Source organism: Acinonyx jubatus, chromosome C1 (genome assembly GCF_027475565.1).
Source record: "Acinonyx jubatus isolate Ajub_Pintada_27869175 chromosome C1, VMU_Ajub_asm_v1.0, whole genome shotgun sequence".
Lineage (NCBI taxonomy): Eukaryota > Metazoa > Chordata > Mammalia > Carnivora > Felidae > Acinonyx > Acinonyx jubatus.
The window spans coordinates 154,410,373-154,424,615 of record NC_069381.1 but is presented as its reverse complement, the minus strand read 5'-3'; the positions used below and the strand labels follow the sequence as shown (position 1 = coordinate 154,424,615).

Here is a 14,243-nt window from a genome sequence, read left to right as displayed (position 1 = left end):
AGGATGATATTAGCTGTGGGCTTTTAATAAATGGCTTCTATGATGTTTAAGTATGTTCCTTCTATCCCGACTTTTTTGAGGGTTTTTATTCAGAAAGGGTGCTGAATTTTGTCAAATGCTTTTTCTGCATCTGTTGACAGGATCATATGGTTCTTATCTTTTCTTTTATTAGTGTGATGTATCACATTGATTTGCGAATGAATGTTGAACCAGCCCTGCATCCCAGGAATGAATCCCACTTGATCATGGTGAATAATTCTTTTTATATGCTGTTGAATTCGATTTGCTAGTATCATATTGAGAATTTTTGCATACATATTCATCAGGGATATTGGCCTTGTAGATCTCTTTTTTTGCTGGGTCTCTGGTTTAGGAATCAAAGTAATGCTGGTTTCATAGAATGAGTCCGGAAGTTTTCCTTCCCTTTCTATTTTTTGGAATACCTTGAGAAGGATGGGTATTATCTCTGCTTTAAATGTGTGGTAGAATTCCCCAGGGAAGCCATCTGGTCCTGGACTCTTATTTGTTGGGAGATTTTTGATAACCGATTCAATTTCTTCGCTGGTTATGGGTCTGTTCAAGCTTTCTGTTTTCTCCTGATTGAGTTTTGGAAGTGTGTGAGTCCTTAGGAATTTGTCCGTTTCTTCCAGATTGTCCAGTTTGTTGGCATATAATTTTTCATAGTATTCTCTGATAATTTGCTTGTATTTCTGAGGGATTGGTTGTAATAATTCCACTTTCATTCATGATTTTATCTATTTGGGTCATCTCCCTTTTCTTTTTGAGAAGCCTGGCTAGAGGTTTATCAATTTTGTTTATTTTTTTCAAAAAACCAACTCTTGGTTTCATTGATCTGCTCTAGTTTTCTTGGATTCTCTATTGTTTATTTCTGCTCTGATCTTTATTATATCTCTTCTTCTGGTGGGTTTGGGGTGTCTTTGCTGTTCTGCTTCTATTTCCTTTAGGTGTGCTGTTAGATTTTGTATTTGGGACTTTTCTCGTTTCTTGAGATAGGCCTGGATTGCAATGTATTTTCCTCTCAGGACTGCCTTCGCTGCATCTCAGAGCGTTTGAATTGTTGTATTTTCATTTTCATTTGTTTCCTTGTGTTTTTAAATTTCTTCTCTAATTGCCTGGTTGACCCACTCATTCTTTAGTCGGGTGTTCTTTAACCTCCATTCCATGCTTTTGGAGGTTTTCTAGACTTTTTCCTGTGGTTGATTTCAAGCTTCATAACATTGTGGTCTGAAAGTATGCATGGTATGATCTCAATTCTTGTATACTTATTAAGGGCTATTTTGTGACCCAGTATGTGATCTATCTTGGAGAATGTTCCATGTGCACTCGAGAAGAAAGTATATTCTGTCGCTTTGGGATGCAGAGTTCTAAATATATCTGTCAAGTCCATCTGATCCAATGTATCATTCAGGGCCCTTGTTTCTTTATTGACCGTGTGTCTAGATGATCTGTCCATTGTTGTAAGTGGGGTATTAAAGTCCCCTGCAATTACCACATTCTTATCAATAAGGTTGCTTATGTTTGTGATTAATTGTTTTGTATATCTGGGGGCTCCTGTATTCAGCGCATAGACATTTATAATTGTTAGCTCTTCCTGGTGGATAGACCCTGTAATTATTATATAATGCCCTTCTTCATCTCTTGTTACAGCCTTTAATTTAAAGTCTAGTTTCTCTGATATAAGTATGGCTACTCCAGCTTTCTTTTGACTTCCAGTAGCATAATAGATAGTTCTCCATCCCCTCACTTTCAATCTGAAGGTGTCCTCAGTTCTAAAATGAGTCTCTTGTAGACAGCAAATAGATGGGTCTTATTTTTTTTATCCATTCTGATACCCTATGTCTTTTGGTTGGAGCATTTAGTCCATTTACATTCAGTGTTATTATTGAAAGATACGGGTTTACCTTGTAGTAAGGTCTCTGGTACTTTGTGGTCCTTGCAAAATTTCACTCATAGGATCCCCCCTTAGGATCTCTTGTAGGGCTGGCTTAGTGGTGATGAATTCCTTCAGTTTTTGTTTATTTGGGAAAAGCTTTATCCTTCTATTCTGAATGACAGATTTGCTGGGTAAAGGATTCTCGGCTGCATATTTTTTCTGTTCATCACATTGAAGATCTCCTGCCATTCCTTTCTGGCCTGCCAAGTTTCAGTAGATAGGTCTGCCACTACTCCTATGGGTCTCCCTTTGTAAGTTAGAGCCTGTTTATGCCTAGCTGCTTTCAGAATTTTCTCTTTATCCTTGTTTTTTGCCAGTTTCACTATGATATGTCATGCAGAATATCAATTCAGGTTACGTCTGAAGGGAGTTCTCTGTGCCTCTTGGATTTCAATGCCTTTTTCCTTCTCCAGATCAGGGAAGTTCTCAGCTATGATTTGTTCAAGTACACCTTCAGCCCCTTTCTCTCTCTCTTCTTCTTCTGGAATTCTTATGATACGGATATTGTTCCATTTGATTGCATCACTTAGTTCTCTAATTCTCCCCTCATACTCCTGAATTTTTTTTTTATCTCTCTTTTTCACAGCTTCCTCTTTTTCTATAATTTTATCTTCTAATTCACTGATTCTCTCCTCTGCCTCTTCAATCCATGCTATGGCCATCTCCATTTTATTTTGCACCTCATTTATAGCATTTTTAGCTCCTCATGACCATTTCTTACTCCCTTGATCTCTGTAGCAATAGATTCTCTGCTGTCTTCTATGCTTTTTTCAATCCCAGCGATTAATTTTATGAATATTATTCTAAATTCTTGTTCCGTTATATTGCTTAAATAATTTTTCATCAGTTCATTAGCTGTCACTACTTCCTGGAGTTTCTTCTGAGGAGAATTCTTCCGTTGCATCATTTTGGATAGTCCCTGGAGTGGCGCAGAACTACAGGGCACTTCCCCTGTGCTGTCCAGAGTAACTTGTGTTGGTGGGCGGGGCCTCAGTCAGACCCGATGTCTGTCCCCAGACCACTGCTGGGGCCACAGTCAGACTGGTGTGTACCTTGTCTTCCCCTCTCCCAGGGGCAGGACTCACTGTGGAGTGGTGTGGGCCCTGTCTGGGCTACTTGCAGACTGCCAGGCTTGTGGTGCTGCTTCGATGGGATCTGGCCAATTAGCTGGGGTGGATCTGCAAGGTGCACAGGGGTAGGAGGGGCAGGCTTAGCTCGCTTTGCCATAGGCAGTCCCCTGCGGGAGGGGCCCTGCAGCACCAGGAGGGAGGCCCTGCAGACCCGTCGCAGGGATGGATACACAGAAACACATTGTTGGGCGTTTGTGCGGTGCAAGCAAGTTCGGTGAAGGGAACTGGTTCCCTTTGGAATTTCGGCTGGGGATGGGAGAGGGAGATGGCACTTGCCAGCGCCTTTGTTCCCCCTCCGAGCTGAGCTCTGTCTTCCGGGGCTCAACAACTCTCCCTCTCAGTGTCCTCTCGCCCTCCCCGCTCTGAGAGCAGAGCTGTTGCCTTATAACATTCCAGACGTTAAGTCCCGCTGGCTGTCAGAACACACGGTGTCCAGCCCCTCAGCTTTTGCAAGGGGCTCTGCCTTGCTGGTCGGGCTGCCCCTCTGCTGCCCTGGCCCCCTCCCGCTTGTCCCTGTAGCACATACTGCCTCTCCGCCCTTCCTACCCTCTTCCGTGGGCCTCTTGTCTACACTTGGCTCTGGAGAGTCTGTTCTGCTAGTTTTCTGGCAGTTTTCTGGGTTATTTAGGCAGGTGTGGGTGAAATCTAAGTGATCAGCAGGACGCAGTGAGCCCAGTGTCCTCCTACGCCACCATCTTCCCCTCTGTCTATCAGGTTAGGTTGTTCATTTGTGGTTTTTCTTGCTTCTTCCTGAAGTAGGCTGTGTTGCTATAAACTTCCCTCTTAGAACTGTTTTGGCTGCATCCCAAAGGTTTTAGACCATTTTCATTTGTTTCCATATGCTTTTTGATTTCTTCCTTGATTTCTTGGTTGACTCATTGATGGTTTAATAGCATCATGACATCATTGACTCATTGACTCATTGATGGTTAATGTTATTTAACCTCCATTTGTTTGTGATCTTTCCAGATTGTTGCATGTGGTTTATTTCTAGTTTCATAGTGTTAAGGTCAGAAAAGATACATGGTATGACTTCAGTATTTTTTAATTTGTTGAGGCTTGTTTTTTGGCCTAATATGTGATCTGTTCTGGAGAATGTTTTATGTGCATTTGAGAAGAATGTGTATTCTGCTGATTTAGGGTGGAATGTTCTGAATATATCTATTAAATCCACATGGTCCAGGGTGTCATTCAAAGCCACTGTGTCCTTACTGATTTTCTGTTTGGATGTTCTGTCCATTGATGTAAGTGGGGTATTAGAAGTTCCCTACTGTTATTGTATTGCTATCAATTAATTCCTTTATGTTTGTTATTAACTCTTTTATGTATTGTGGTGTTCTCATGTTGGGTGCATTCATATTTACATTGTTATATCCTCTTGTTGGATTGTCACGTTTATTATATAGCATCCTTCTTTGTCTCTTTTTACAGACTTGGTTTTAAAGTCTATTTTGTCCAATATAAGTATTGCTACCCTGGCTTTTTTTGACATCCATTTGCATGATAAATGTTTCTGTATCACCTCACTTTCAATCTGTAGGTGTCTTTAGGTCTGAAATGAGTCTCTTATAGGCAGCATATAGATGAGTCTTGTTTATTTATCCATTCTGTCACCCTATTTCATTCTGTTGAAGCATTAGTCCATTTATATTCAAAGTAATTTTGATAAATGTGTATTTATTGCTATTTTGTTACTCATTGTGTGGTTGTTTTTTAGTTTTTCTCTGATCCTTTTATCTTTTTCTCTGCTTCATGGTTTGCTGGTTTTCTTGAGTGATATACTTGGATTCCTTGCACTTCATTTTTTTTGGCATATCTCTAACTTTATTTTTGATTTGTGGTTCCCATTTGGTTAATATATAACATCTTCTGAATATAACAGTCTACATTAAGCTGATGGCTGCTTAATTTTGAACTCATTCTTTAACCCTCTCCTCTCCACATTTCACATATTTGATATCATATTTTACATCTTTTTATTTTGTGTTTTTCTTTCATTTATAAATTTCAACATAGAAATTTCTTCTAAGATAGTTGTACCATATTTGTCCATGGATTTTAGTCTTAAGGTTTCTGAGGGGAATTCCCAAAGAGGGACAAAGAGTCATCAGCCAACAATTATCCCAGCAGATGGGAGAACATTAGCCTCATTCCTAAAGAGAAGATGTGGGCTGCACACCAAGTATTCACTGTAGTCCACTGCTTATACTGCTGGGATCCACCTGGGAATAGTTCCTCCGGGTTGGTTTCTTTTCCTGGGGAGAGTTGTAAGAGGGGAGGTTAGTGGTATGACTTAGTCCTCGTTGCTGCAGATAGTCGTGAGGCCACACTGATGCTCACCATGTCTGTCCTCTATTTACCATTGTAGATTTCCTTTTTGGGGCGGCCACCTGTGCCAGTCTGGGTGGCTTACCCGTGGAGTGACCTACTCTCATTTCTTGAAAAACAATGAAAAATAGCCAATTTTGCTGGTTCCTTATAGATGGAATGGGTTGGAGGTAGTAAATGAAAAGAAGCAAACAATCTGAAACAAAAGGCAAAACTGTTGGAGAAGGCTCATCTGACTGCTGGGTAGAGGCTGAGCCATTGAGGGGCGAGGATGGAAACAGAGAGATACGAGGCTATTGTATGAGTCTAGACAAGAGACAGTGGCAGCTGTACTTGGGTAGCGGCAGTGGAGGTGTTAAGAAATCATTAGTCTCTCTAAATGTGGGTATATTTCAAAGATAAACCTTTTGCCGAGGTGAATAAGATTTTGTCTGGGTTATCAAAAAATATGAATCCACTGGGGAAACGAGATTTATAATGGATTGTTTTAGCATAATGATGAGAGTAGCGGTAGATACCTAGAGGAGGGGTGGTTATGGAGCCCTACCTGAGAAAATCTGAGGTAGGACAAGGCCGAATATGAACTGAAGAGGTAGGTTGGGCCACACCGTGGAGGGTCTCATAGACCGAATTAAAAACTGGGACTTAATCCTGAAGTTGACATGTACGATTAAGCATAATCCTAAGGAGGTAACACATTCCAATTTATGACTTAGATTCTCCAAGTAACTCTGGTGAGTGTAAGAGGGCTCATGGGTTAAGATTGAAAGCAAGGAAACCAGTTAAAATATGCATTTGTCCAGGGTAGAGATAGTAAGCTAATATTTGTCATGTACTTGCAATCCATCAAGCACTAAACACTGTATGTATATTAACTCAATCCCCAGAAGAACCTTATCAGACAGGGACTATTAATATCCACATTTTACAGATGCATAGACTCCAGCACAAAGAGGCTAAAGTAAACTTGCCCCAGTTCATAGAGCCATGTAGCTCTAAGCAGGAAGCAGGATTTGAACCCACACACTCTGGCTGGAGAATGTGTGCACTTATACACTGTGCTGCACTCGTGTCCTTAAGATAAGAGCCCAGAGAGTTAGGGAAAATAGTAGGGTGAATCTCTTGTATTTTGTCCCAAACATAATAGTTAATTAGCTGTAATTTCACAGTAGCGTTAACAGCAGTATCCATAAGATCCTCACCCTCCTATCATTTCCTTTCCTCCTTACTTAGAAGCTTGCATTGTCTTTTGGCATCTGTGTCTCTTTCTTGCTTTGCAATCTGATGCTGCCTTTCTGCAGCAACGCAGGGTACAGAGCAGATGTTCAGGATGTGTCTTTGGATCAGACAGTATTGTGACATCAGGTAACCCAAGTCTGCGCTTTTGTCTTCTCTCAGAATTTCCTCCTAGGGGAGTGCCTCAGACTTGGTGTTCATTGGAGTGCTTTTCTCCACAGCTTTTGTTTGGGAATAGCTCAAATCAGATAAATTAACTCATGGCCACTGGAACATCAGTACTATAGGAGATTGTTGTGAAATACACTGGTACCTGGGGAGAAAAGTGTATGTTTCCACTAATCACCTGTAATGCAAACACAGACTGTAAACAGTCATTATGTAACTATTACTTTTCTAACTGTCAAAATGTGGAGAATTTGAGTAGTACAAGGAGTTTATAGAGAAAACAGGGTCTGGAAAATGCTTGCCTTAGTTTGCCAAGTAAGTGTCGGCTCTGCTACCTTACTTCTGATGGATTACCCCCAGGACAATCTTACTTCTTTCTCTTTTGGATTCAGGGAGGTACTGAACATCACCATCTTTTCCATGTGGTTGTTAATGATATTATTACAGTTTCATAAAGCACAATACCTACCCTACCGTACCTTAGGCCAAATGTTATTCAAAAAGAGCACATACAATTTGTAGCCCCTCTTCAAGCCTAAAGTATGACAGAGAGACACAAAAATAGCCAAGAAATAGATGGCTCCCACAAAGGTACCTTATAGCCGCAGTGGTAGGACAAGAGGGCCACAATCCCTGGTACCTCAGTGAGTGTTTTCTGTGTCCTCTGTGGTCAAGAAACAGAGCACTTGTGACTGAAGAGAAGGGATGAGGAGGTGGGCAGGGGTCTGCTCAAGGGAGAGAACACAGTCTGCATCAGAAACTAGGGGAATGGGTTCTATTGGGGAAAGCCAGGAAGGATTGGAGATAAGTTGATGGCCAGTGAGTAGGCAGGGTTCAGAAGCCCCATATTTTGAAGAAATCTAAAGCACCTTAAAACACGAAGTTCAATAATATCAGCACACACCTGAGAAGCTATAAAGTTAACCAGCCCTGTCCAACCCTTCCTTCTGAGCTCACATTCCAGGTAAGGAACATTTTTATTTTTGAAATCCAGGTGCACAGTCAGGAGAAGGGAGAAAACAGTGACACCCATCTTTTTAATGAGCATTGCTAGTGGAAGAGAAATTAGCATCACCTTGAATTTTATGTGATGTCAGTTAAATGAAGGTATTTTATAGCACTTTACAACAAATTAGAATCAACTAAATTGAAAATAAGCCTAGCAGGTGGGATAAGTAATCAGGTAAGTGGCCAGTTTTGCTATTTTTGCTTTGAGTTGAAGACAGAATTTGAATTTCTAATGTCCCCGAGGCATAGGGTTCACAATTGGGGAGCATGGCTTCTGGGATGATTGTTTAAGATGCTAGCATTTCAGCTTTGCCCTCTACTCTACAACTTGCTTAGCCATGTTCCTGGGAGATGGGCCCCAGCACATGGGCATGCACGCCAGAGAGAGGGCTGTGAATTAGTGGAGGACCAAGCGCTGCTTCTGGCAGTACACTACAGAGCAGACTGGAAATAGATGACCCAGAACAGGGTAGTAAATCATCCACATTAGCTCAGGGCCTCTAATGAAACGACTGAAATTCATATGAAGACTTTATGGCCACTCATGAAATCAGCCCAAATCAGAGGGGCTATTAGAACACTTTTATGTTTTAAGAAAACGGTGGCTGTGCTCAGCTGCTGTAATTTGCAGTCAGAATGCCCTGACATCATAAATACTGGCTTTGGTGGACGGTGTTTCACAGCACAGCTTTTCACCCCATGAGGCAGTGTTTCTTGCGTGGATTACTAGATGATTGTAGCATCTGAAATACGTTCAGGAAACCGCTGAGGAGGCCAGAAGATGCTTGGCGCTGATACCTACATTGAGGTTGGTGGCCCAGGATATACCTGATGCTTGTGCAAGTTTGCATGTGGGGGCAAAAGAAAGAGGAGAAGATGTGAAAGGAGGGGAGTTCTCATAGATGAAACTTTGCAGTTCGCTCAGAGTGGACATGTTAAGGGCAACAAACGATAAAATGATGCTTGTAATTATGGTTTATAAAGAGAAATAGCCATATTGAGTATATAGTTTTCATTTTTTCTCTTCTGCCGCTGATGAGTTAAATGAAATAACTAATCTGCAGAAAATCCATGTATCTATGTTGTTTTTAGTCCACCTTAGAGAAACATGAAATATGCAGATTTCTTTCTACTCTCCACTTGGACTTTCTACTTGAAACACTTTTCTCAAAATATATGTTATCTTTTTTTTTAATCTTAAAATAGTTACATAATCTTAAAATAGTTACATAACTTTTCAGCAGCAGATAGCTTTCCACATGAAAAGTAAAAATGATAAACGGAACCTTCTTTAATTTCTTCCATAGTCATTTCTTTTTCTCTAACCAGCAGCCCTCACTTGATTTTCAACACTTTATACTTTTTTTATTTTTTTTAATGTTTTTATTTATTTTTGAGACAGAGACAGACAGAGCATGAATGGGGGAGGGGCAGAGAGAGAGGGAGACACAGAATCGGAAGCAGGCTCCCAGGCTCTGAGCCATCAGCCCAGAGCCCGACGCGGGGCTTGAACTCACGGACCACGAGATCGTAACCTGAGCTGAAGTCGGACGCTTAACCGACTGAGCCACCCAGGCACCTCAACACTTTATACTTTAGATTTGGATATGGAAAGAGCAGAGTTTTAAATTTCCATCATCATTACCTTCTGTACCCTAAACTGGAATGAGTACGCAGGAAAGGCTGACTTCTCTGCTAGAGTATCAAATATATGATGACACCATGGAAAATGGGACGGGTCTCTGATGAATCCTGCTAATACTGAAAACATATCTTCGCTATTGATCCCCACACTGACAGCCTCTAGTGCTTGACCCTGTTCAGCCAACTTGGGTGTTGTTCCAGGTGGCACTTCACAGGTTTGACAGATCATCGTGCTCTGAACGCATTAACACATATGCCCGAGTCATAGAGGTTATCCACTGTATTTTGTTGCTTTGATAAAAATGGGTGCAGAGAATTGAGTGAATTTATCGGAGAGAGGTTCAAATGTGCTGACCTAGGACTTTCAGAGAGGCACTTCTTTGTAATACTTCGCCTCTTTGTTTTGTGCTGCCCTCTGCTGGCTACTAAATTTTGTAGTAATGAGCCTTGAGAAAAACCAAGTGGTGGAAAAAAAAAAGAGTGGAAGCTGCTGTCACCTCTGCTTTCTATTAGAAAAGTAATTTCCCATTTTATTTTGTGAAATGTGGGCTCAATGTGTAGTGATTAATTCAGATGCACTGAAGATATAAATTGGAGAAAATGCATGAGACTAATTTGGTTATTTATATGGACTTTGTAAATGTCTGTGAAAGAAATAATTCTGTAGCTTACTGCATGATTAGTCAGATTTTCTGAATCATCAATGTGAAAATCCAGTGTTATTGTAAATAATTTGGACATGTTTCTCCATGTTTGTATTTTTCAGTGGCTGCTAATTTACAGAAGATTGTAGATGATCCCAAAGCTTTAAAAACACTGACATTTAAGTTGGTAAGTTGAAAGTTCTGGTAAGAAGGTAAATATTTTGCCATGCTCTGCCAGCAAGGAACAGTAACAGTTTAATAACGTGCTCTGCAATGTTGTTGCTATTGTTGCTTTCTTTCGGGATCCATTTTTGCATCTGTCATTTGCCTGTTTAACATCTGGGAACATTTTCTGACCATGACCGGGAGTTTACTCTTCCATGAGTGTAGCTTGCTTCCCAGTACATCTTTAAGAGGGGTCACTGGAGAAATCTTGAAGCCTGTACTGTTCTGCCAACAGTTTGTATGGCACCTTGACCATACAGACAAAATTAAACTTCATTCCAACCAACACTGTTAATAAAGGTTTCCCAGAGTGAAATCCAAGTGGTTCTAACTTTTAAAAATTGAGGCTGATTGTTGTAGAAATGGTTTAGGTAATTGGAAGCGATTGTAGAACTACTCGCTGAAGGCTTGTGAACAAAGACCTAACATTTTAACTCCCCATTTCAAATCACAGCAATAGATTCTCGTAGAGAAGAGGTGTTCCAGCAGTTTTTCTGCTCTAGCAGACTTGAAATGTGAGAACTGGCGTGGCCATAAAGATATAGATCCTGAGCATTCTGGCGTCATTCTAAAACCAAGAGACACGGTGACCATGGCCGGAAATAGAAGTCCAAACAGTCAAAAGTGACTATTTTCCTGAAAGTTTGAGAAAACAGTACATTAAGTGACTCATTTTAAAATTATGAATCTTATCGAGAGCCAGTCAGAATGCCACAAGCAATTTAAGATATAAATGACTAACACTTGGCTGTGCACAATATGTATTGATGATCTGTCTTTTTTATTTCTTGTGAAAATTTAATGGAAAGTGTACACGGCCAAAGACATGAAAATGATCAGTTACAGTAAATGTTAGCCCTGTGCTAATGAATTTTCTGGGTCTTGCCTCTTGCCTGATTTCATATGGCTAGGCTGTGGGATGAAAGCAAAACACAAAGAGTCTCACAGAAAGAATTTATCTGAAGAAATTTGTTTCGATAACAAAAAGAACGGTTTACTCAGACACAGAATGATAAAATTAACAAATTGAAAACCCATCTTCTGGTTTACAACATTTCTGTCACCTCTATTGTGATTCCAAGCTGCCTACATCTTTGTGAACATATTTCACTCATATGAGAATGTACTGATGGAGAAAATGGTACCCTGTGTCAGGATTTCAAGCCAATATTAATGTCTCTTTATTCATTTTTTATACCATAACAAAGAAGTTATAACACACCACCTCCAGAAGATCGGTCTCATTTTGAATATGCAAACAGAGATAAGAGATTAGAGCTTTTGTGCTGGCTTAGCCCCACACTCGCTAAACTTGCTTACCTATGAAACAGGAATAGCAACCCCCCACCCTTTGCCTATTACTGAAGGTCTTATAAAAACAGCTACTATAGGGGCGCCTGGGTGGCTCAGTCAGTTGAGCGTCCTACTTTAGGGCAGGTCATGATCTTGCGGGTTCGTGAGTTCAGGCCCCATATGGGGCTTGCTGCTGTCAGCCTGTCAGGGCAGAGCCCACTTTGGATCCTGCGCGCGCGCGCGCACACACACACACACACACACACACACACACACACACCCCTGTCCCTGCCCCTCCCCCGCTTGCACTCTCCCAAAAATAAATATTAAAAAAAACTACACAAAAACACCTACTATACCTTCTCTAAACAGTAAGAATAATGTAAAACTCCCCTCGTCTCCTACTTGAATCAATTTATTGCTTCTCCAGATTCTCTCACATGATTCTGTCCTCTTCATCCCCGTTTCCAGCACCCTTGTGGGATCCTCTTATCTCCCGAAACAGATCTTCCTGCCTACGGTTTGCCAGCCTCTGGCTCCATTCACCACACTGTGGCTGTGGCCAGAGTGCTTCTACAGTGCACAGCGCTCCAAATACTTGAGTGGTTCTCCACTGCCCTCTACTACAACTCAGACCCCTGACCAGACCTCCCTTTAAGGTTCCTGCCCTACCTTTCTGGTTCTGCCCTCACTCTCCCCACCTCTCTCCCCCTCATTCCCTATCTGCTCCTGGCTTCATCTGCTGGCCTCTTTGCATGTGCTTCCTCCTCTTACTTAGACATTCCTCCAACTTCTCCAGGCTGCTTCGTCATCTCCCTACCCCTCAGCATGTTCTAACTTTCTCCTGGCCTTTTGCTTTCTCCAGGAAGCCTTCTCTGACGTCCAGTCCTGGCTTAGATGATCTTCCTCTGTTCTCCCCCATGAATTCATACCTCTTAAGAAGTCTAGAGGTTCCAGTGGCCAGAGGCTTCTGCCTTGGACCCACAGTGCCTAGCACAGTGGCTGGCACACAGCAGAATAATACCAGCCTCATTTAGAAAAACTAGCCATCATTGGTTTTTCCTTGCCATTTGTTTTAATCCCTGTAAAATGATTAGGATGGGGACTTCTACTTCATGCCCTCTTTGTAGAGTCCCTTAAAATTCCTTGGCCTTGCCTGCAAAAATCACAAGAATCCCTTCCTTATGCATCCACTGTTTGGTAGACAGTGCGTGAAGTGTTTCACATACTCCACCTCGGTTAATTTAGTCCTCACGATCCCACAAGATGGTGATATCATCAGGCTCATTTTCTGTTCTAGGAATCTGAGACTCTGTGCAGCGTCTTCACTTACCCAGGATCATACAGTTGCAGGCACTGCAAATTCAACTCTGGTCTCGCATCACAGCCCCGACTCTTCAACAACAGTTCATTCTTAGAGACAGGACGCTGCAGCCTTGTGGTTTTATGGCTTTCTGTTTCTTTGTGGATTCCTCCTTTTGGATGACCATAAAGCCACAAGGCTGCGGGGGTCCTGCCTCTAAGAGTGAACTTTTGTCGAAGAACTAACTGTGTGATTCTGGGTAAGTGAACCCCATATTGACAGCGGTTGAGACGGATTGTCTTCTGTGCTTTAAGCAGATTGAGTAGCATTGGCCTGTCTGGCACAGGAGTCTTGTAAGAGAACCCATACACATCTTCCCTTTCCCTGATAGCTTGAGAGTGTAGTAATGTGCTGTTCCCAGTAAATGGAAATTAATGGCTTTTTTCCCAAAAGGTAGCTAAAGATGTTAAATAAAGCCAGACTCAGGAGTGTCCTTCTATTTCTGTCACTTACCTCTCTATCCAGCCCTAGTTAAACCTGAGGGGGTCTCTTTGTTGTTACCACTTGAGAGCCACTTGATAGAGCTAATTTGAACTGCTTCTTGGCCTAATCTTCTGTGGAACACTAACATCCTGGCGAAACCACAGAGATTCAAACGCATTTGCCTTCATTCATCCATTTGGCTATTTCCTTGAAGAATAAAAGATCAAAGGATTTCAGAAGCACTTTTCCTCAAAAACTACTGCTGCTCGTGGTCCTTTTATCTCTCAGCTGTTTATCATTTTTATCTCCAAGCTTTTTTTGCTTTCTAAAGGAGAGTGTCAGGAGCCTGAAAATCGTCTAAAGAACAAGTTGTATCTTGCTGCTGTGGTTCTTTACCTTACAGAACAGTGATTTACTCGGGGAGTGGTTGGGGCACTTTAAAAAAAATCACTGCTGCCTGGGTCCCATGCCAGATATCTTTAATGTAATTACTCTTGGTGCAGCCTGGGTTTGGGGCATTTTGAAAGCATCCCCTGGTGATTCCAGTATTTAGCCACAGCTGAGAAACATGCTGTTTTGTAGATAGTTCAGTCTCTGATCTCTTTTTTCTCTACTCTCCCACCACTATTAGAATTATATGGCTCAAGTTTGAAAAGGTATCTGTCCTTATATATCTGCTTACATAAGAAAAACAATGGCCCAGAGAGCAAAGATACTGGTTATATCAAGAAGAGCATTTACTTTTTTCCTTGCCCAGTGAGATCTTGTACTTCACTTATTATAAGTCAGATGAAGCTAGATTTCCATTGTTGGCATGACCAGAGGCA

General features: G+C 41.5%; 1 protein-coding gene across 5 annotated transcripts in view; it reads left to right on the top strand.

The window, feature by feature from the left end:
• Positions 1-14,243, top strand: part of STK39 (serine/threonine kinase 39) — a 313,579-nt gene that overhangs the window by 281,911 nt on the left and 17,425 nt on the right. For all 5 annotated transcript variants that reach the window (XM_053215228.1, XM_053215229.1, XM_053215231.1 and 2 more), the window contains one exon: positions 10,235-10,299. In XM_053215228.1, coding sequence (XP_053071203.1) covers positions 10,235-10,299 — 65 coding nt within the window. The remainder of the gene's footprint in view (positions 1-10,234; positions 10,300-14,243) is intronic.